The sequence below is a fragment of the Corylus avellana genome, chromosome ca5 (genome assembly GCF_901000735.1).
Source record: "Corylus avellana chromosome ca5, CavTom2PMs-1.0".
NCBI classification, from domain to species: Eukaryota; Viridiplantae; Streptophyta; class Magnoliopsida; order Fagales; family Betulaceae; genus Corylus; species Corylus avellana.
Window position 1 is genome coordinate 488794 of NC_081545.1, and position 23755 is coordinate 512548.

The window sequence follows — 23755 nt, forward strand, 5'->3', positions numbered from 1 at the left end:
TTTTTTTTTAATTGAAAATTTTCGTTTTTAATTCTTAAATAAAATTTTCCTTTAAAAAAAAATTAAAAAATTTTGGTTTTAAAAAAATAAAATTTTTGTTTTTTTAAAACATATTTTTAAAAAATCGAATAAAATAAAAAAATTGTTTTTTTTTTTAAATAAAAATTTCCATTTTTTTTTCAAAAATTCGTTTTTTTTTTTTTAAAAAACAAAACATTTTCGTTTTAAAAAATAAAAATAAAAATAATAATTTAATTTTAATTTTGTTTTTTTTTTAATTTTTTTTTTTTTTTTTGAATTATAGGGGTATTTTCTTATATTGAGAAATATGTAGGAGTATTTTGATCTTTTTGCTAGTTTTGGGGGATATTATCACAAATTACAATTGAAAATTTGAGAGAATATTATCAATTATGTGATAATTTGAAGTGTATAGAATGTATATGTTTATCCAAGAAAAAATTCACGCAACTACAGTCTACACAAGCTTGGCAATTCGGCACACGTGCCAATAGCAGTAAATATTCGCACAAGCGTGGCAATTCGGCACACGTGCCAATAGCAGTAAATATTCACACAAGCGTGGCAATTCGGCACACGTGCCAATGCCATACAAGGCGCCAAGGCAATCCTATCATCTTCTTCTTCTTCTCTCTTGGCTATCCATCCCCTTTGCCCCGAGTCACACCACGTTCAAGGTCACGAGTCACCCTCCTCAAATGTCGAAACTATCCTTCCAACCATTCCTAATTTACCATCCAAGGACCAGCTCTCATGGCTCGTTGTCCATACTCCTCCACTGAAGTTCAAGCTCATGCAGGGTGGTTCAGGTTCAGCTCCATGGACCTCCATAGCCTCCCCCGACGCTCCACTAGCTTCTCCTCCTGCTCTTCTTCTTCGCTTATCCGCTCCGAGAGCTCCCTATCTTCGTGAGTTCACTCGCAACCCTACATTCATACATTCATCATTTATGCGCTCCATGTATTTGTTTGAATTCGCTCAAGGGATGTACTTTTAATTTGTCTGAATTCAATTGGGTTTCGATTACACTACACGCTCACACCCAGAGCGCTCATAATTTCATCGTTTATGTCAGACTATATACAACACAAGAAGCCTCTCATTGCTTCAGAATTCAATTTATGCATGGTTTTATTAAAGACTTCCATCTACTCTATCGCAGCCTTCAAAAGCTTTAGTTTTTATTTATGGGGTGATCCTTGTGTTGTACATTGTCAAAGACAAGTTTTTTGCTGGGTAGGCTTTAAGAGTGTGGTTTGCATAATCCAATAGGATATAGTATTATATATGATTGACATTATTCAAACATTTTCATTTTTTTTTTTAATGAATATTTTTTGGGATGATATAAGTATATATATGTATTTGAGGCCGAGCATTTGATCATATTGCCGTCATTGCATGTTAAAAGCAATGCTGCCTCTACCTGGGGAAATGATGGAAGCCTTACATATAAGAAATTCAGTCTTCGGAGTGGCATATTGTTACGATAATGTTGAAGCAATTGTTTTGTAGGGTTGCTAATGTATCTGTTTAGAAATCCTCACTGTCACCCTCCCAATGAGGGAAAATGTATTGTGGTCTTGGATGCAACACACTTGGCATCCATAGTGCCTTCCCCTGGTTGTGATCTGGAAATACTTACTTTCAATGCATGAATCATTTTTTATTATTCAATAGCCGAGAGTCAACTATTTATATGGCACATATCAAGTTTCTCAAGTTATAGAAAATATGTGACTAGAAATATGTGATATTCATTCATAGACACCACAAACAAGTGATGGGGTTCACTCAGGTATGATGTTTTTTTTCTCCTGTTCATTCTCACCATAAATCATCTTCAAATTCATTTGTACTGTCAGAATGCTCGGAAATTACTGTTTGCATACAGGTCGAGCATGTAATGAAATTGAAATATTATACGTAATCATATCAACTTAAGACTTTGACTGCTGGGCTGACACCCTTTGGAAAATCAATAATGTGTTTCTAATTTTCAATCAGGTATATATGCCCCCACATACCCTTTGGAAATGCATTCAGATTCACACTTCGTATAGGGAACTATAATTGTTTCAGAAGATCCGCTATAATGACTACGAAGAAAGGTAAGTTAACTTGCCCATTCTGATTACTCTAGGTAATATTTGGGTGTACTAAGTGCCACTCTTATATAGTAGAGATCATAAACTTACTTCATACCTTAATATCTTGTTTTTAGGTAGCTACTTCAGTCTTAGCTGTCTCATTGTATTTATCCGTTCCTTAAAGATTAAAGTTAACTACTGTTTTATTTGATATTATGTGATTATTTGTGTTTTCCTGTCTGAATTTAGTTTTGCTTAAGCAAATCTTTTATACATTTTTCTTGCTGGTGTCAACTGACTGTAGCTTTCGTTGCAAGCCAGCATTTCAATGGAGGACCTTTATCTGAAGATAATGTGAACATATGATTATACTTGCTTCTACTTACCAACTCAAATGTGGTTGTCTATAATCAGAAATAACAAGAAAAATGTGGTGAACATATAATTATATACTGTACCAAAAAAGTATAATATCCATTAGTTTCCCCCAGTTTGTTGTGACCTGTCAGAGGTCTGAACAAAGTGGTACTTTTAAGTTGAAATTTCCATTCACTTATCATCGTTGATGTGAAATTCAGTTACCAATTGTGAGAGAAAGCCTCTTTCTGTCTCTGCTCTTACTCGATTCTAATGGACAGACATATTTTCTTCATTGGTGTATTAATGTTTTGCACCATCCTTTGAGGAACTACTTTCTTATAGTTTTGAATGGCTGATGGATCTAGCATATTCTGATTTCTCAGGCAAGTCAAGCACTACTTTGAAAGAATTATGGCGCATAGTTTGGACTATAGAAGCCGATTTGACAGCTGGTCAGCTTCTGTACATAACTGGGGATCCTGATGTATTAGGCTCCTGGGATCCAGAGATGGCTATACTTATGTCTCCAACTGAACATACAAACTTATGGAAGGCTGAAGTCAAGGTAATTTCATCCGGCTGTGATAAGTGGTAGTAATGTACTTGATACATGTGTATATCATAATGGGAAGTTGAGTACCATAACATATTTACCTGATGTGGTTGTTTCTGTCTGTTGTGACACCACTTCATTGAATTAGAGTAGATACTGTAAGGTAACTAAGTTTACCAAGGCAGATCTAGGAGAAGCCTGTTAATTCTCTAGGTTATAACTTTTTGACTTCTCTCTCTCTCTCCCCCTTAGTCTGAGATTGGTGGTTTTTGTCTGTTTCCCCAGAAATGAGAAAGAACAATGTAGTTCCCCAGTTGTTTCTTTTGATTTCTAGAGAGATTGCCTTAGAAGAAACTTCCTTATTATGAAAAGTAAGTAGTTGAAAACAAAATATTACTCTTCTCATAAAACTAGTGAGAGACACCCTAAGCTTTATCTGCTTTCAGTTTCATAATTGTATTTATTGCAATTGCCCCTAGTTACCTTTTTGTGCTTGGCAGATGGCTTATGGTGGAAATTTCAAGTATAATTATTTTATAAAAGAAGAAACATGGCCTTCATGTGACATCATTTGGAGACCTGGGCCTGAATTTTCTATATCAGTACCTCTACCTGTTCAACAAGATAAAAGAATTATGGTGAGAGACTCATGGATGAGGTTTGATACCAAAAAGCCTCCAGCTCAAGTATGGGATTCATGGATAGAGGAGACATATCTTCCCATACAATCTTTAATATCAGCTCCAGCCAGAGGTAATTTCTCCACCTGCGTACACTTGTATATGCAACTTCTTCCCTTATAATGTTTCTGAACACTCAAATGCTTCCAGTGGTTTGACAGATGAAGATGAGATAGTGAAAATCCTTGCAAGAGATTCAATAGAATCAAAGCCGTTCTTACATGATTCCACAGTCAAGGATATATTGTACTCAAGGGAGGATACCACTAGTGTCACTCATAATGGCTCAAATTCTGACCGGGTTTTCACTGAAAAAGATCAGCCTGTTGAGGAGCCCTGGTTACTAGCATCACCTCTCCTTTTTCCTATTTCCAAGGATAAGATGGGGTCTGATGTGTCCAAAAGTAATGACACCTTAGAAGATGAGGTTATTGAGATAGAAGATAAAGGAAATTTGTTGCCTGAAGAAGGGAACAGTCTTATTTCAGAGGAACCCATTTCTACTGTTATTCTGATTAATTCTTCAATATGTACCATGCAAAGGATTGCTGTACTGGAAGACAGTAAATTAGTGGAGTTATTACTGGAACCGGTTAAAACTAATGTGCAGTGTGACAGTGTGTATCTAGGGGTGGTCACAAAACTTGTTCCCCATATGGGAGGTGCTTTTGTAAATATTGGAAATTCTAGACACTCTCTTATGGACATCAAGCAAAACAGGGAACCATTTATATTCCCTCCATTTCGTCAAAGGACAAAGAAACGAGAAATCAATGGTTCTGTTATTGGATCACTTGAAAAGCATCCAACTGCCATTGACAATGTGTGCACATCTCATGATAGAGTAGTCATTGCTGATAATACAGAAGTTGACTCTCGGGATGATCCTGTACAATCTATGCACAATGACTATGAGGAACATGAAGTTGAGGATGATTTCAATATTTCAGAAGTTCTTGAGGAAAATGTAAATGGTGGTATACTCGATTATGATGAAGCGGAAGCTGATTTTGAGGACTGTTTAGATCGAAGTGAACATCACCTGGAAGGTGAAACTATTGACCATTCCCTTCCTGTAGACATAAATGGTTCAAATGATTCTCAAATGTCTCATCTCCAACATATGAAGGATTCTAGGCATATGTTCAATAATGACAACAAGTGGGCCCAAGTTCGAAAGGGCACCAAAATTGTTGTACAAGTTGTCAAAGAGGGACTGGGTACAAAAGGTCCAACGCTAACGGCTTATCCAAAATTAAGAAGCAGATTCTGGGTATGATTATCTCAAGAATTCTTTGTTTGTCATATATTCAACCATTAGTTTGTGTTTAATCTGAATGAACTCTCCTGGCTTGCAGATACTGATTACTTGTTGTGATAGAATTGGCATTTCAAAAAAAATTTCTGGTGTTGAGCGTACACGGTTGAAAGTCATTGCAAAAACTTTGCAGCCTCAGGGTTTTGGTCTGACAGTAAGGACTGTTGCGACTGGTCATTCTTTAGAGGAATTGCAGAAGGACTTGGATGGTTTACTTTCAACCTGGAAAAATATAATGGAACATGCCAAATCTGCAGCTCTTGCAGCAGATGAAGGTGTTGAGGGTGCCATTCCCGTTATTCTCCATAGGGCAATGGGTCAAACACTCTCAGTTGTTCAGGATTATTTTAATGATCAGGTGAGTACCTGTCTCTGTCTAACTCCTGATTCTCCTATTATCTATGCGATCTTTATTGCTTTATTGCAACTTGATAACCCAACAATCTCATTCCCTAGTTGTATTCTTTATTATGACTTACATTCAGGTTCAGCGAATGGTAGTTGACTCGCCAAGGACATATCATGAGGTATGACATCAGCAGAATACCAGAGAGGACTATCTTACTGGATAAGGACCCATGTTTGTGTGTCTTCCTGATTTAGGTTTTTCATTCGTTTCCTTTCTAGCAAGTCTTGAGTGAGGAGGGTAGGATTATTGCCTTTAGTAGAACATAAACTTGTGTACATGGGGTTGGTCCACAGTCCCATATATCACAGAATTGGTCGTTTGAGCTGAATATTCAAAATGAACTTATATGGGTGTATACCTGGCAGAGGTTATGACACGTTTTTCTAGTAGATAGCCAGTCAAATGGGGATGAGTAAAGAATTTTTCTACTTAATACTTTCTTTTTCTGTAACTGCTGTGTTATAGTCCCTTGCTCTCTGCAGATTTAATTTAGATTTCTAGAGATCTCGTCTTTACTTTTCTCCTATGAACATAACCAATGTCAGCATTTGCTATGTCATTTTCCAGGTTACCAATTATCTTCAGGAAATTGCCCCTGATCTTTGTGATCGAGTTGAGTTATACGATAAAAGAATTCCTCTTTTTAGTGAATTTAACATTGAAGAAGAGATCAATAATATCCTGAGTAAAAGGTGAGGTTCAGCATTGCTCATGTTGTCAATTTCCACGTTACCTAGCATAGAGGATGCATAAAGAAGCTTTTTGTTCATTGATCTATGTGTTTTGATTACTATGTTGGTGAATCATCAATTCAAAAGGCTTAAGCTGTTAAGAAGTGAGTCAACGATGTATATCATGCAGAACCCCACATTAACACACTCAATACACCTTTATGCATTGACCTAGGTTTTTGAAACAAATTTTGGACTTGTAGAAATAATTATGATGAAGCCTCCAAGAACAAAATATGGCATTAGGGGCAATGGAATTCAACTTTCCTGATATTTCAGCCCATCACAAAAGACGATCTAATGAACTACTTTTTAGTTGGTTTCACACATCTGTTGGCACATCCCACAATAAATTTGTACCTTGAAGTTGAAAACAGATGATATTTAATTTTTTGCACTAGCTCCATAGTGTTGAAAGTATGGTTGAAGAATCAGCACATCACCAAAGGGAGGGGCTCCACCCGTCATGGTTCTTTTGAATAACTGATATCCTTCACCTTTTTCTTCAACTGTAAACTGTTTGTAATATAGCTACGAATAACTTCATTTCTGGAAAACTTTATATTTATTACCATTATGTTCATGTTGATAGCATCTCTTGCTTGTGTCAGGGTTCCACTTGCTAATGGAGGTTCTCTTGTGATTGAACAAACTGAGGCATTGGTCTCTATCGATGTTAATGGGGGACATGGGGTTTTTGGTCATGGGACTTCGCAGGAGAAGGCTATTCTAGATGTCAACCTTGCAGCTGCAAAACAAGTACGCTTGCTGCCGAGTTCTTATCACAGGCCACTTAGTTCATAATCCAAGTCTATATTTCCTGCTACCTAAAGAGTATATTAATCTGTTATTACTTTTTTCGTTTTCTTCCATTCAAAGTTCATATATTTAAACTATATTAGGCCATTGCTTTTCCCATAGCGTTTATATCTTGCTATGTCTTTGCTAAAACTGTACTTCTTGTATTTCGTAAGTCAATTTCCTTGATACAAACACAATTAAGCAACTCGATATTTAGTTTAGAAAAGTAAATCTTGCAATTAATAGATAGGTTAAGATATGAAGGCCAAAAGCCATCTAATGGTAAATATTGGAGCCTTACTCCAGAAGTATATGTGTAGGACTATTTTATCATCCATCATCTTGCCATGGTGTATATTATTTTGGGGTTGCTGCATTGACACTTGACACAGACGATCTTTTTTTGGCTGTTACGCATTTATCTTTTCATCAATTGCTATTGGTTTTTCTTCCAAAGGTTTCTAATGGAGTATCTGATTATGCCATATAATCCACAAGAGCTATACACAACCTATTTGAAAGAAAATAACATGTTTTCAGATTGCGAGGGAGTTACGGCTGAGGGATATTGGTGGCATTATTGTTGTGGATTTCATTGATATGACAGATGACTGTAAGTTTAAATCTCTCTTTCTCTCTCTCCCCTGTGCGTGCACATGTGCATGTGTTCTCATGGGGCCCATGGGGGCCGGTTGGTGTACAATATTTTTTTGTAGAAAGTTTTAGGATCAATCATTCGAGTTTGTTCTTGGCCCTATAAGTTTCTCTAGATTAGGAGCAATTGCCTAAGACTTCTTTTTTCGTTTGCTCTCCACCATCATACTAAATAGCAGTGTTGCACAGATGTTTGTCTATTTATTAGCGGATTATGAAAAGAGAGCCTATTTCTGGCTTTTCTCTTATTCTAAAATGAGAGAAATTATATAACTGCCTTTATTTTGATACTACTGTTTTCTATCCCTATATCAATTTACAATTACCAAAACCCACCTGTAGAATTTCAATATATTATGCTTCGTAAACTGAGTTAGGCTTAACTGTATCAAAAACTAAGGAATATTCATTCAATGGACTATATAATCTGCCCAGTAAAGTTTGGTGGAATTTGTAATACAAACATGTAGCATTCACTTGAGCTTGGCACCTGCACCACATGCTTGCCAGGAACTTCTTTGTTAATAGATGTAGGAACAAAGGAGATTTCACAGTTGCCTATTCTTCATATATAGAGAACTTCAAGACTCGTTGTATCACCTCACATTCCTTTTCCAGAAAGGTTTTGCTGACATGAACAAATTGACTCTTTTGTATTGAAAGCAAATTATAGCAGTGCGCAAGGGAGGCTTGATTAGTTAAGAGTTGAGAGAGGCTTTCTTAATTACCTCTTAATATGAAATTGTTTATCATTTTTTAATCACCGCGCCAAAAAATATACTAGGCTGCTGTGATTGTCATTTAAAGTGTGTAGCTTTTTATCCATTTATTATCAAGCATTATCTTATCTTTCAGCAAATAAGAGATTGGTATATGAAGAAGTTAAGAAGGCTGTAGAGAGAGACAGGTCAATGGTGAAAGTCTCTGAATTATCTAGGCATGGGCTTATGGAAATAACAAGAAAGAGGGTACGTTCCTTGATTTTAAAGGCTATATTCTCTTATCCTCAAATTAGCAGGAATCTTAAGAACCAACATGAAAATGGCTGGGCAAAGATGTACAATGGCTGTTGCGAGTGTGAAAGCCATTGTGCGTTAGCACCTGTTTTCTTGTTGCATCCGTTTTCTCAGCGTTGTCCCAACTATTTGGGATTGGCTAAAATGTAACATGAAAGGACAAACATATAATCATTTATATCTAATTTACAGGCAAGATATTCATTTGAGAAGTTTGACACAGTACTAGATAAGTTCAATTGATATCTCTTTTTACATCTAATGAATGGTGGCTTGATGTTGAACAGGTTCGACCTAGTGTGACATTTATGATTAGTGAGCCATGCACATGCTGTCATGCTACTGGGAGAGTTGAAGCTTTAGAAACCTCCTTTTCAAAAATTGAACAAGAAATTTGTCAGTTGCTAGTAAGTTTTATAGCATCAAAAGTTTTTATTTTTTTTCTATGTTATCTACTCTATTAAGATGAAACATAGACAATTTTGTGAAGATTTGGAGTATGCTAGTGGGGATAATACAACACATTAGTATTGCGCTTTTCCTTCAAAAAGCACTAGAAAAGAATAAAAACAGCCATTACAAGGCAATTGTTTTTTTCAAGTGAAAATTCCATATAAGGGTGGGTTTTAGAATCTCTCAAACCTATTAATTCATCACAATTTACTCCTATATCTCTGATGCATCTCTAAAAATAGTAACATTTCTAACCCCAAAGGGTTGGCCCAAGTGGTGGAGGCCTTGGTTTTAAGGTTTGCTCCCTTCAAGGTCCAAGGTTCAACACCTCATGGGTGCAAACAATCTCTTGGGGCCACATCTCCTGGTGAAAAGCCAGGGATTTAACCAGTTCCGTGTAGGGAAACTTCCGAGGGTGCGGTGCACGGGACAGGGGTTTACTCTGCAGGGGTGGGTCCGAAGGGCCCTGCCTTGGAGAGGTTCCCCGACATCAAAAAAAAAAAAAATAGTTACATTTCTTGGGTTCCATTGGGTTACTTTGCTCTTATTACATTGTATACATTGTTTTTTCAGGCTATGATGGACCAGGAAGCCAATCCTGAAAACCCCAAGTCCTGGCCAAAATTTATTTTGCGGGTTGACCATCACATGTGCAACTATTTAACCTCCGGGAAAAGGACAAGGCTTGCAATCTTGAGTAGTTCGCTGAAAGTTTGGATTCTTATAAAGGTATGCCTCATTAGCAAGTACATTTTGTTAATACCTGGAAATTCCATATAATTTTCACCATTGTTAGAATCCTACAAGCCCAAAAATAAACAAAGGTAAAAAAATATGGGATGTGTGTGAGAGGGATTATGGAGAAGAGCCCTAGTAGTTTCACGATAAGGGGAAAGGGATTATGGAGTACGATGTCGATTGCACGGTTGTTGGTGGTGCTCTGCCACAACAAGAAGCTCTTTTCCCCTATTTAAGAAACCACTAGTGGTCAAGTACAAAAGCTTACTTTTATGCTTGGGCCACCGAGTGTGTGTTCCGTTGACTTCTCTGTTGATGGGGATGCTCTTGCGGAATGTTCACCTACGAAGGACAGAAAGCTAATTCTTGGAGCTGAACCACCTGTTGAGGGTATTGTTTTGGGTCTAGGTGGTTGTGAATTAGTCAAAGATTCATCATGGTTGGATAATGAGTTGGGTTTGTCAATTAAGGAGACACTAATAGGAGTACAAGTTGGAAAGAGTGAAGCTAGATGTTTGGGTGGAGCAGATTCTTTTATTATGGAAGGGTTTGATGTGTGTGGTGCAGATAAGCTGAAGATCTACAACCCAAAGCTAAGGGATAGTAAGTTTGCAAAGATGGACGATAGCCTGATTGCCGAGGTAGTGACGGCAACCAGTGCTCCGCCTGCTAGTCCTTTGGGTTTTAGTCTGAGTTCGCCTTTGCAGCCGTCTGGTTAGTAGCTAAGACTTTGTCGGAGGTTATTCATAGCCCGGCGAAAGCAAGTGCAAATGTTCGGAATTCCCCTCTCTTTGGAGGGGGTTTATCAAGTCTTTTGCTATGGCTTAGCCTTCTGTGGAAGTGTTGGGTAAGGTAGGGACTATTAGCCTGACAATGTTGGTTCTGTCATTGACACTAGTGCATCAGGGGGGATTTCAATGTAACTAGCTTTCCAAGTGAGAGAACGAGTGACTCCATTTGTGTTCACCTATGTTGTAGTTTTTTGATTTCATCTCTGAGCAGAGGCTCATGGATATTCCACTTGTGGGCGGCTCTTTTACTTGGTCTAGTAACATGGACCCTCCTTCCTGGTCTAGGAGTGATAAATTCCTCGTTTCCTCATCTTGGGACTCCCAGTTCCCTAATTTGCTTCAGAAGGGGCTCCTAGACTTTGTTTATATCATTTTCCCATTCTTCTTCATTTTGGAGGCATTTCTGGTGTAAAAGATACTTCAAATTTGAGAATATGTGGCTAAAGTCTAAGGGTGAAACAGTGGTGGTCCTCTTATCACTTTCAAGGCACTCCAAGTTACATACTTACATCAAAACTTAAGGCTCTAAAATATGACTTAAAAGCATGGAATGAAGTAGAGTTTGGCAATATAAAGAAAAAGAAATAACTTTTGGTTGATCTACGGGCCCTTGAAGGTTTGGAGGAAGAGTGAGTTTTAGTTGAGGAGGAGATTTTGAGGAAGGTCATAGTGACTAATGATTTGGAGAGGATTACGCTTTTGGAGGAAGTGAGTTGGAGGCAAAAATCAATGACACTGTGGTTAAGAGTGGGAGACAAGTGCACAAAGTTCTTCCATCGAGTGGCCAATTCTAATAGAAAGAAGCAATTGGTGGTTAATGGCTCAGTTTGTTCAGATCAGTCAATGATTTGAGATCGCATTGTACAGTTCTATGACAACCTGTTCACTGAGCAGTTTAGTTGGCGACCCAGATTGGATGGCCTCTCGCTTGACTCTATTAGGGGGAGGAGGCTGGTTGGAGAGACCCCTTTATGGATGATGAGGTCTTCGAGGTGGTGAAAGCCCTTAATGGTGACAAGGCCCAAGGTCCTTATGGTTTTACTATGGGCTTTTTCCAAGCTTTCTGGGAGGTGCTTAAAGCAAACATCATGAATGTCTTCCATGATTTTCATACTATAGGTAAGTTTGAAAAAAGTTTTAATGCCACCTTCATTTCTCTTATTCCAAAGAAACCATGGGCCATTGTTATCAAGGAATTTCAACCTTTTAGCTTAGTGGGTGGAGTGTATAAGAGTGTGGCCAAAGTTCTAGCTAACAGGTTGAAATTGGTTGTGGAGAAAGATTATCATTTCTAAACCTTAGAACACTTTCATCAAGGGCAGGCAGATCCTATACTTAATTCTCATGGCCAATGAGTGCATTGATAGTAGGCTTAGATCTGAGGTACCAGGTGTTCTATTTAAGCTGGATATTGAAAAGGCTTTTGACCATATCAATTGGGATTTCCACTTATATATGTCGAAAAGATGCAGTTTTGGGGAAAGACGGTGTAAATGGGAGGTATATTGTATTTCATTTGTGCGCTTCTCAATCTTGGTGAATGGGACCCCATCAAGTTTCTTTAGTAGCTCTCGTAACCTGAGAGAGGAGATCCTAATGCAAAATGATTTCAGCTCTTGTGGATGGGGTCTTTTATTGGGCTTCATGGTAGGGTAGTGAAGTGGTGGTGCTATCAACATTTCTCACCTTTTGTTTGCAGATGACACCTTGATTTTTTGTGAGGAAAATTCAGAACACCTTCACAATTTGCGTAGTTTGTTTTATGCATTGAAGCAATTTCTGGTCTAAGGATTAATCTGGCTAAATCAGAGTTAGTCTCGGTTGGCAATGTAATGAACGTTAAAGGTTTGACTAGTATTTTGGGTTGCAAGGTATTTGCCTTACCCATGAAGTATCTAGGTCTTCCCTTGGGAGCTTCATTTAAAGCCAAGTCTAATTGGAATGACATCATTGAGAAGGTAGAGCGTTGTTTGGCTGGATGGAAGATTATGTACTTATCTAAGGGTGGGAGAGTCGCCTTAGGGAAGAACTTCACCATGGACAACCTAAGGAAATGACATATTATTGTGGTTAAATGGTGTTGCATGTGTGTGAAGAATTAGGAGTTAGTAGATCTTCTACTCCATTGTAAGATTGCAAGTGCTCTTTGGAATAGTAGTAGGAATACTAAGCAAAAGTGAGTGTGTTGTTTAATATTTGAAGAGCACTTGAACAACTATATTTTTTATATATAAAAATTCAAAACTTATAAAAAAAAAATAGTAGTAGGAATACTATCTTCAGCAATGTAGGGCTGGTTTGGGTTATACCTAAAAGGATGGTAGATCTCTTTGCCTGTTGGAGAGTGCCAGGGGGTAGGTTTCAGCTTGGTGCAGTTTGGAAGATGATTATGCCCTTTCTCACATGGTATCTAGGAAGAAAGAAACGATCATAGCTTTGAGGACCACGAGAGGACCTTAGTAGAATTAAAGATTTTAAAAGACTCTTTCTTTGGGTTGCTGCCTCATATTGTAGTTTTTTGAATTTTCACTTTTTTAGATCTCTTCTCCACTACTTATTAGGTTGTTTTCTTCTATACTTTATGTGTACTTGGATTGCCCCTTTGCACTTTTTAATGAATTTGCGATTACCTATTAACCTATCCTGGTTGCTAAACCAATCCTTAATTTAGCAACCATCAAATTATTTCGGAACAACTGACATGTTAACTGTAAAACAGCCTGCGTGAGTTAACCGTCCTTAGTTCAAAGGAAAAGGGGGGGGGGGGTGTGGTTTTCAACAGCTGTTCTTAGACATCGCAAAGTTTAACAAAAATTTGTTTGTTAGCTCCAAGGTTTGCCATTACCAGCCCACCTACCATTTTATTGATCTGTAAGGATTATATCCATGGAAAGTTTTGCCAACTACTCTCATTTGACCTATATGGGTGATTGTTAAACGTGTATATTTCCATATTTTGCAATGCTAATCATTCATTGACGAAACTGTAATTGGCCAGGTTGCTAGAGGTTTCACCAGGGGTGGCTTCGAACTGAAACCTTTAACAGATGAAAAGGCAAACAAAAATCAGCATCAAGCTGCCATTTCTCTGCTACGGCCAACGGAGACCAGAACTAACAATCCCGGCAAAAAAGTAACCCTTATTCCAGTGAAAAGATGGAAGACCGGTGGGAAATGAAAATTTGCCAGATTTGACTTGCTCTTTTCTGTACAAACAGCAGGCATAATGTCATTTTTGTTAGGAAATTAGGGAAGAGATAAGGATAGTTTTTCTTGTTCTGTAAGCTTTTTGGGTCATACAGTGCCCACCCACTTTGCACTTGAGAAGCTTCACAATGTATTGTTGCTAGGGTGAGGAGTTTTGTTCTTGAGAGCAAATGTCTAAAAATAATTAACATTTGCAGCAATTAGCAATTCGAGAAGGGAATTCTGTTACCATATTGTGTTCTTTATTGGCCAACAGATAATTACTTTCCTTTCCTGTCTCAAACCAAGCACGTATCTCCAGCATTGTGGTAAATTTGATTGAATATCTTGGACTGTAAATGTAGCCTCTTAGTGAAGGGGTATAAGCCACCCATCTTAGAGTAATGCTACGTATTATCATTTCATCTCTTACTAATTAATGTGGACTTTTAAAATCATCATTAGATTAAAATTCAACAGTAATTTATAAAGCATGATCATAAATAAAATTCAATGAACTAAAAAAAAGGAAATGAAGAATGATAACTTGAGATTTCCTGACCATGTCTTTGAAGCGAAGATTAGAGTAAGAGCATTACTAAAAAAAATTATCTTTATTTTAGTTAAAAATCACATTAAAAAAGAAAAGAAAAAGCACATACATCTCTTGTTTTTTTTTTTTTTTTAATAGACTTTTCCTATTTCATTTAAATATAATTTATTTTTCAAAGCATCTACCTTCCAAAGTCATGTATGTCTTATCATGAGTTTTATTATGAATTATCATGAGTTTTTGTTTTGTTTTATTTTTCCTTTCATCTTTTTTGAGTTAAAGTAGTTTGCTGCAGGATATAACTATATTTTTACCCAAATTTGCATGCTATTTTGGCTAGTCGGGCGTGAATGCTCTAATAATCACAAATATGCATAATGAAGCATGTGGGTAGGAATAGGTAATGATTTGGTTTCCTGAACAATAATTGAGATTTGAGACAGCCATAATCGCTTTAGTGCATAAATACCTCGGTTCAAAAATAGACGTACTTCTAACTTGTGTATGTTACAGAGGAATATAAATGATCGAAATGCCAAAAGTAGACATAGAATGATGTAGATTCATGACTGTCAAGAGCAAAATCATCCTTTAAAAAAGGCAATCTGAGGATCATATTCCATCCTGACAAGTAGTCCATATGAAACATTCATAGTTGCTTTTACAGGTACAAAACTCATGATTATGCAACTCAATGCTAAAACTAGGAATTAAAAGCTTACAATTTCTCAAATGAAACACAGGATAGCTAAAAGTAACGTGGATATTTCCAGATGTAGGAAGCAGCAAATTTCAAACTTGATATATGGAGTGATTAGCTGGCCGAAGCAGTGCAGGTGTTGATACCATCCTTGCAATCGTTGGTGAGATCATTGAAAGTTTCGATCTGCTTCTTTCCTCTCAAGAACACTTCTGTATCAACCGACACCCTCATGTAACCATCAAATTCAACTGAATTGCCATTGTTAAGTTTCTTCATCTCTGAGTGCCACTCACTATTCTCATCCCAAAGATCCTTGTACTCATCAAGGAAATGAGTGGAATACTTGTCCTTCAAAGGGTCAAAGAAGGACTTATCAGGTTCATTTGTTGCAATATAAAGGTTCCTCCCATCTTCAATCTTGTCCCTCAGGGTTGAGAGAAGTACATCAGGTGAAGTATCTGTAGCAAGATTCGGCCAGAGCTCTCTGTTCCTTGCCTTCTCCCCTCTCACAATATGAACAGAATCATAATCCCAATTCAACCTCGATGCAATAGCTGACACTATATCCATCAACCGTCTTGATTTCCATATCAAATGCCATGGTCGTTGAACAACGGACTCCGTCTCTCCTTCACATACCCTATACCAGTAGTTATCCGGCTCCACAGACCCAAACTTTCTCATAATCAAAGCATCTTTCACTTCTGAGAGTTTCATGGGTGTGACCTTAAAATCCTCCACAAGATAGAGATTTAATCCATCTTTCTTCTGCCATTGTTTCCAATCCGACCAAAACTGATCCTGGTCCAACACAGATGCCGACTCTCTCAAATGCTCAAAGTCAAAGTAAAACCTAAAATCTTTCCCTTCCTCATTCTGATTCGATGAACCGTAAATTGAAGATAAACATATACTCAGATCCATAACCAATGTTCGGTTCAAGTACTGAGCTTCACCCAATGCACACAAGAAACTCCACAAGTAATGGTTCATGCTCTTGCATCTATCTCCACCGCCCGTATAAAGCAGGTACTTCCCACGGCTAAACGAACCTTCAGACTCAACAACAGGAAGGGAATCATTCACAGCCTCCCCAACAACAGGCAATGAAATAACCTGTTCTTGCTTCGCTCGTGTCTTCTCAAACTCGGGTTTCTGATTCTTCTTCCTCTTCCTCGCATTCACACCCGTGTGGTAATCCCCAATCCCAACCACACTAAGGGTACAATTCTCGGACCTTGAAATCACAAACCTCCTATAATCCTTATAAAAGGCAGCAGTCTTCCCATCCTTAGGCCTAAACCGCCATGCCATATCACAGGTGGTATCATTAGACCCACGAACTGGTTTCCCAAACCTGTAAAAATGAATATCCTTAAACTGTTCTATAGTGGCCCTCATCATCATATGGAACACCTCAGAGTCCCTGCAATCTACCGGGCTATCCATATTGTTTTCACATGAGGTCACTTCGTTTTCAATGGTGGTACCTACACCAGGGTCTACAGTTTGAGTTATCCTTTCGACATCTGTTAGGTTGATAAACGCGTCGAATGCGGTTTGGTTTGCGGCCATGAAATCCTCACCGGTCTTCACAACCGTGTTATCAGACTTAAAAGTGGCATTGGAGTTGGATGTGAGAAATGTGGTGATCTTGGTTGATGGGTGAAACAAAGGGTCTTCGGGTTCATAAGTGGCGGCAATAATTGTAAAAATTAATACACCAAGCACAAACATAGTGAAGCAAAGATTTCCAATCAATGCCAAGGCATTCTGGCCCAAATTCTCCGGCCGGAAGCTTCCGGTTCTCGATAGCGCGGACCGTCCCAACATTTTTCAGAACCAGAAGAAGCCTCTTCAACAATCAACCAATCTATTATGCTATATAACAGGAAAAAAAAATACCCAGATAAATTATCAGCACCAGAAGCTTCTACAATCACCCAAATCTACATAAGATAAAGAAACAAGAATACCCAGAAAGCTAAAATGCCAAAATATGAACAAACAGTCGAAGAATGAAAGAATTTAAGAAAAAAAATATAGAGTTATAGGTGAGGGGACGAAGAAATGTCAGATCTTGAGAGTAATGCTTGGAAGATGAAAATGACATACAGATGGGTTTTTAGAGATCCATGAAGGAATGTGGAAAGACAATAATAGAAGCAGATTAGTTACCTAAAATGACTATGACCAGTGAAATTAATGAAAACCCAAAGCTGTTTTCGTTTCATACCTTTTTTCTAGATGAAGATTACGCAAATACAGCACAAGAATTCATTCCTCTGTCTCTCTCTCTCTCTCTCTCTCTCTCTCAAAGTCGAGTATCTGTCTTTGAGCGTGAGTGCGGGTAAGGTTGAGCTGATAGGGAGCTGCTGATTTCTCAGAAGTCTATATGCGATTTGTAGTAATGATTATTAAATTAGTAATGAGAGGAAGTCCTAGGGGAGGTTCAGTGGGGTGCATCCATTAGGATGCTTCCACGTGGACGGATTGGTTACGTGGAAGCAGGAAGCAACGTTGGATTACTGTGCACCATTGGACCGCGGTGCTAGTTTAAGGGGCCACAAGGCACACCGACAGTGGCAATCATGTAATTAGGTTTAGATCTCACATTGTTGTTTATTTGAGAATCTTGGTTAAGGGGAGCCATGTTTGCCAAGGGAAGCCTCAACAAGCAAAAGGGGCGATGGATCTGAGGATGTACACTTACTCGAAGAGTTATTTTATTCTTGTATTTAATTGTGTTGTATATAACCTTATGGGATAATGCTAATATTGTCTAACTAGGGACTCATTTGGCCTATTTCATTATCAGAATTTATTGTTATTGTATTTAATGGTATAAATGATGTAATGTAATAAATATGTTAACACGTTATTTAAAAAATTTAAATAATTTGACATCATTTTCACAGTTAAATACAATAACATTAAATTCGACCATAAAATGACTACCGGATCTGTTGCCATTCATAAATGGGTAGGGACACATGATGCATTTATATCATTCAAAAGTTCCCACGAAAGTCTAATTTTTTTGAATGCTTTTTTCTTTAGATCTTGGACATCATGACTGAGTAGGGCACATGAAACTTTCCCAGATGAAAATGCACCACACAATTTGCTCAAGGGATTAGCCTATTAGGAAATCCCACTTTCCATTCTGTGAAGATATGGCCTTCAGCCGCTAGGGAATGGATTCAAGGCTGCCAAGTCTTCACAATTTTGGTCAAAGAAGTATACCATATGGAGTGCAGCCTCTCCCACATTTGTGACCAAAAGAAACGTATATGTAAAATGGCACAGAGTGATTTCTATATATATATACATGATCAAAGTCCAGATATACAACATACCCATGATGTCACCCCTGAGAAAACCAACTCCAGTAAAATCTGTTTCATTTTGACTCTAGCTATTCCACTTGTTTCAATAATGATCTTGCTGGGTACAAGAGCTTTAACAGGCCAAACAAAACAGATTCAGATTAAAACTCTTAGCCCACTTTCTACTAAACTACCTTCTTGAACCCAAAAAAAGAAAAGGTTTTATTATGCAGATGGAATATCCGACGATGTACAAGATGCAGCCCTATGCTGGATGCAGCTCAAGCTATGCTCCATACTTCTTTGAACCATGTCTTGCAGTAACCTCTTGCAAGTTTCAGCAGCTTTATCTGCTCCATCAACCCGTGCAGCAATGTCATAAACAATTCTCTCCAAAACTGAGGAAGCTAATCTCTTTTCCTGGGGAGAATCTCTAAGCAAATCCAAAAGTGTATGGGCTCTCTCCCGAGCTTCAGCTGTGCCCTCTACAGTCAGTCGCAGAAGGCCTGGGATTGCCCCTTCATTAAGAATGAGTTCCCGGTATTTATCTCGGCAGCTTTGGCACAAAGAGAGTAAAGCTCCAACTGCATGTTCTGTGCTGACAAGAGATCCATCTTCAACCGTCTCTACAAGTGTCAAAATCCCACCATCAGAATTTGAGATTGCAATTCGTCCTTCTTCAGACTTGGAAAGGATTTCAAGTAGGGCTGTAGTTTTTTCAGCAAATTTGGAATACTTCTTGCACTCTTTAAGGAGGTTTATGAGAGGTGGAACTGCTCTTGGATCAAGAATCGCAGAGTAGTCCTCCTCCGTGCAGGTGGAGAGATTGTGTAGGGCTGTAACAGCATCAACTTTTCCTTGAACGCTTCCAGAACAGAGGATTTGAACCAGGAGAGGTGCAGCTCCAGAAGCTACAATAGTGGGCTTGTTTGGTGCAGCAGCTGAGAGTGTTAAGATTGCAGCAGTGGCTAATTCCCTAATGCTGCTGTTTCGAAACTTGAGGAGCTCCACTAGAGGAGGGATGGCACCAGCTGTGGCTATCTTGACCTTGTTTCTGATTAACATGAGATGTCTCAATAAGAAAATTGCATAGCATATCAAACAACCAAACCAATCAAACAAAAGAATATCTGCCATCATTCAGAAAATTGGAAGTTGTAGCAAATAATTTCTTGTAAGCAGATACATGGTTCACTTTTGAAAATGAAAATGCACCATCAATGTGAACATTTTTCAAGCGCCACTTATATTTTCTACAATTGAAAAGGATCCTCTTTTGGGGAAAAGGACCAGGAAGGTTGCTTTCTAGATATCAGAGTGCTGGTGCTAGATTAGAGGGTGGAAAGAAATATAAAACAAGGTCTGCAAAAACAAACCTAGAAATATTGCATTTGAACACAATTCAGCCGTACCCTCTACAAACATTTTCATTTAGCTTTACAAAAAAATAAAATAAAATAATAAGCTTATCTCCAATAAACATCAGTGGCATTCATCATCATATTGAGAAATGCAAACACACGCCTAGGAAATCACATGCAAAATCAACCAAGTGCCAATGCTTCCATCTTAATTCTCAGCATATTAACCATGCCTTTTATAAAAAGTCTATATTCAAACCCTATAAAGCCTTTTGGTTGCTGGGAAAAGTATAAAACTTAGGCTCAGTTTTTGACATTCTCAGGCATTTTATATATATATATATATAAAAAATAAATAAATAAAAAAATTTTCTTTCTATTTGTTCATATTTCTTGAAAATCATATGAATTAATATGTCAAAGTTAAAAACTTTCAGCATTTTAAACGAAAAAAAGCATGGTGTTCCCCTGAACTCAGCCTAACATGACGACCATGTTGGTTTATTAAACTTGATTATAACTTCAATCAGGTCGTGGTGTAAACAGGGTTTTTGCACCTTCCAATATGGTGTTTTGCACCCTCCAATAGGAAGCAAACACCTCAACTTGAAACATCAAAAAATAATATAACCATGCACACCATATAATTTTCTTTCTCTTGACAAAATACCTCATAGACAAAATATTTATGGATAAAACCACTGGAGCCATCATCTTGGTTGGCTTTGGAGATTCCGGTGTAGAGAGCTCAAAGGTGGGTGGAGGGTTTGGGGGCAAGCGTTGGGTTAGATCGAATGGAAAAGTCCATGAGATTGATTTGAATTAAAGATACGGTGTTTTCATCTCCATTGTATTTGGTATTTTTATATGATGTGTCAACTTTCTATTAAAGATTGTAAAATAAAGTTTTACATCATATCTAGATAGAAGGGGCTCTCGTTGAACTTTACGTTTGAAAATCTCAAAACCTCCCTCAACAAAAGAATCAAAATGACATTCATATAATTTTCCTTCACCCCTTTTCTCAATTTTCTCAGCAACCAAACAAACAACGAGTTCAAGATTGTCTAGAGTCTTTTGTAGCTCTCCAATAGGACGCAAACAAACTGATTCCACATAATGTCGAAACTCAAAATAAATTTTATTTAGAGGGGTCAGCAAGGAAACCCAAATGAGTAAAGCATCACCATCATGCAATCCGTCACAAACAAAGATTATGCAAATATATCAGAATACAAGAACACATGTACATGTTGATCTAAGTTTAAATATGTTCAAATACTCAAAATTAACATTAGGCCAATTAAGCACCCCCACCCCCCAAAAATAAAATAAAATAAAATAAAATAAATCTCACCCTCTTTTCCTGCCCTACTATTTCTCAGAAGTATAACAGAATATCCCAAACTCAGATGAAAATTGAAACACTAAATCCAATAAATACCCACAAATGTTATCGACAACTTCCAGCACATACCAACAAAACCCAGATATAGCATGCCGATTTGATTCCCAAAGTAACAAAATTTCACACAATAAAACAACACCCAGAAGCTGTATTATTCAGACAAATTGAAACCCCTCAAAGAAACAAAATTCCCATACGCTTTCCTTCCTAAACATTCTCGACTACTCAGCAACACCCAAAATCACACACCCCACCTTGATAAAACCAAACCCAATACAAACCCACAAATCAAATCCACAACTTTGAGCCTGTATACCAACATAAAAACAGATAGAGAGAGAGAAAGAAGAGAGGACATGTAAAGGTCGAGACATTTTACCGTTCGTTCCGTACAGCGATGTTGAGGAGGGCGAGGAGAGAGGCTTCCCGAGCATCCAGACTGGGAGAGACGAGCATGAAAACAAGGGGCTGAATCACACCCGCTGCTGCCAATCTTGAGCGAGTCTTCATCGAAGACGACGACGACGACGACGACGATGATGATGATGATGAAGAAGAAGATTTTCTGACCAGCTTTCTGATATCTCTGGCTGCTTCTATCTGGGACTCGAGATCCCCATGGTTGAGCTTCTCGGAGAGTTGCAGTATCTGGGCCTGCTTCCTCTGGTTCCATGTCTCAACTGAGTCAACCTCCTCCTCCCCCTCTTGCTCTCTCGCTTCTACTGTTACTGTGCCTTCCTGTCCCATTCTCTCTCTCTCTCTCTCTCTCCCCCCCTCTCCCTCTCCCTCTCCCTCTCTCGCTTATCCTTTGAGGTTGCAGCTTTGGCTATAAAGTAAATCACGCCATCAGATTTTATCTTCCCACACTATCCATGAGACATCGACACCAAAATCTTGTTAATAAAAACATTCTTTTTAATTGCTTTTATGTCCTCAATTTTAGTTTGTCCATATCTTCTTGTCACTCATTCCACATTTATTTATTTATTTATTATAAATTTAGTATATAATAGGTTATTGTTTTGTTTAATAAGAATAAAAATTAACACTAGATGATTCTTCTTGATCCTCATTAATCATTTTTTAACTGTTACAAAATTTCTTGAGTTGCACTAATCAATGGACAACACTAGTTTAATAAATCTAAAAATTCTTTCAATCGAGATTGAAGTATGGGAATTTCACATCTACTTGTTCTATCAAAAATATACGTAAAAATCACATGTATTTTGAATATATGTCAGTTTAATAAATTAGGTTTTTTTCTTGTCTAAATCCAATTTAGAGAAAAGTTTTATTCTTTGATTAATTTTGAAGAATCAAATGGTCACACATTAAATCCTGAATCGAAAAAACAAGCTGAGAGAAAAGGAAGGTCAAACCCGAAGCGTGTTCCGGTGAGGGCAACCTCAATGCTTAAATCAAAATATTAGTTTGAGAAGGAAATAAGCTTAAAGATTTCACAGGAAATGAGTATTTTCTCACAAATGACTGAATGAGCACATATTCTTCTCTTTATGGAGTATTTTCCCTTGGTTAGTTAGGAAAGGGAGTTCATGAGATGGCAAAACTGATTATGCAGCCTCCCGAGTCCCGAGAATAAAGAGCCATTAGGGCCTCGTTTGCCATCAGCCAGGGTCGGCACTGTAGCTGGAACGGCAAACAAGGCCCTAATGGCTCTTTATTCTCAGGACTCGGGAGGCTGCATAATCAATTTTGCCATCTCATCAACTCCCTTTCCTAACTAACTAACCAAGGGAAAATACTCCATAAAGAGAAGAATATGTGCTCATTCAGTCATTTGTGAGAAAATACTCATTATGGGGTGGCCGAAACCACCCCCAGCCCCTTGGGGGTGGTCCGGCCACCCCCAAATCACCCGATCCCTCTTTTTTGTTTTGTTTTTTTTTGTTTTTGGCCAAGGGGGTGGCCGGACCACCCCCTTGGCCATGGGGGTGGTTCGACCACCCCCAGATCGGCCAAGAGGTGGCTCCAGCCACCCCCTTGGGCAAAAATGGGGTGGTCCGGCCACCCCATTTTGGCCAAGGGGTGGCTGGAACTACCCCATCTTTCTCTTCATTTTTTTTTTTTTTTAATATTTTGCTTCTAAAAAAAAGTAAGTAAAAAGTCAAATTTTGCTGTTGTTCCAACTACAGTGCCGGCCCTGGCTGATGGCAAACGAGGCCTAGGAGTCCAAATGATAGTAGTCCGAATATTGTGTAGTCTTTTTATTACTTGTGCACCCATTCATTTGAATTTGGTCGGTCGATCCATAAGACTTACTAAAAATTGGCCTGCTTAGGCCAACTTTAGGCCGAAAATGTCCATTTCACACCAAATTTAGTGGTATAAAAGTGAGAAAATCACATGTCTACACCCTACATGCACCGCAATGAGTCTGAATTTTTCACCTTTTCTTTTTGTTCTTGTGTGCAACTCAAATGTGTGGAATCTATGACTTGGGTCTTTTAATCTTTTTTTTTTTTTTTTTATGGTGATATCCCCCTACAATACCAACAAAAAAAAAAGTGGGGATAATTTGGGGAGCCGAACTCCAAGAGTCACGACAAGCACAAGACGTCCACGAGAAACAACAAACC

At 38.1% G+C, this 23755-nt stretch overlaps 3 protein-coding genes across 4 annotated transcripts; 1 reads left to right on the forward strand and 2 right to left on the reverse strand.

Moving 5' to 3' along the window:
• Nucleotides 1–615: 615 nt before the first annotated feature.
• LOC132180431 (ribonuclease E/G-like protein, chloroplastic) lies at nt 616–14050 on the forward strand. 2 transcript variants are annotated; one of them, XM_059593247.1, is made up of 14 exons: nt 616–929; nt 2029–2132; nt 2855–3036; nt 3525–3777; nt 3866–4977; nt 5063–5380; nt 5508–5549; nt 5999–6123; nt 6774–6921; nt 7504–7576; nt 8473–8585; nt 8921–9040; nt 9660–9815; nt 13614–14050. In XM_059593247.1, exons 1-14 carry the CDS (start codon nt 775–777, stop codon nt 13791–13793), a joined length of 3081 nt encoding a protein of 1026 aa, XP_059449230.1. In that variant the 5' UTR covers nt 616–774; the 3' UTR covers nt 13794–14050. The 2 variants fall into 2 exon arrangements, with proteins under 2 accessions (XP_059449230.1, XP_059449231.1); XM_059593248.1 differs by lacking the exons at nt 616–929; nt 2029–2132; nt 2855–3036 and having other exon boundaries at nt 3615–3777; nt 3855–4977.
• Nucleotides 14051–14896: 846 nt separating this feature from the next.
• LOC132180701 (uncharacterized) lies at nt 14897–17451 on the reverse strand. Its single transcript, XM_059593607.1, has 2 exons — nt 17294–17451; nt 14897–16938 (listed from the first exon to the last, which is right to left on the reverse strand). The coding sequence occupies exon 2, from the start codon at nt 16888–16890 to the stop codon at nt 15169–15171; it is 1722 nt and encodes a 573-aa protein (XP_059449590.1). The 5' UTR covers nt 16891–16938; nt 17294–17451; the 3' UTR covers nt 14897–15168.
• A 900-nt stretch (nt 17452–18351) lies between these two features.
• LOC132180702 (U-box domain-containing protein 4) lies at nt 18352–21986 on the reverse strand. Its single transcript, XM_059593608.1, has 2 exons — nt 21535–21986; nt 18352–19440 (listed from the first exon to the last, which is right to left on the reverse strand). The coding sequence occupies exons 1-2, from the start codon at nt 21900–21902 to the stop codon at nt 18612–18614; spliced, it is 1197 nt and encodes a 398-aa protein (XP_059449591.1). The 5' UTR covers nt 21903–21986; the 3' UTR covers nt 18352–18611.
• Nucleotides 21987–23755: the final 1769 nt, after the last annotated feature.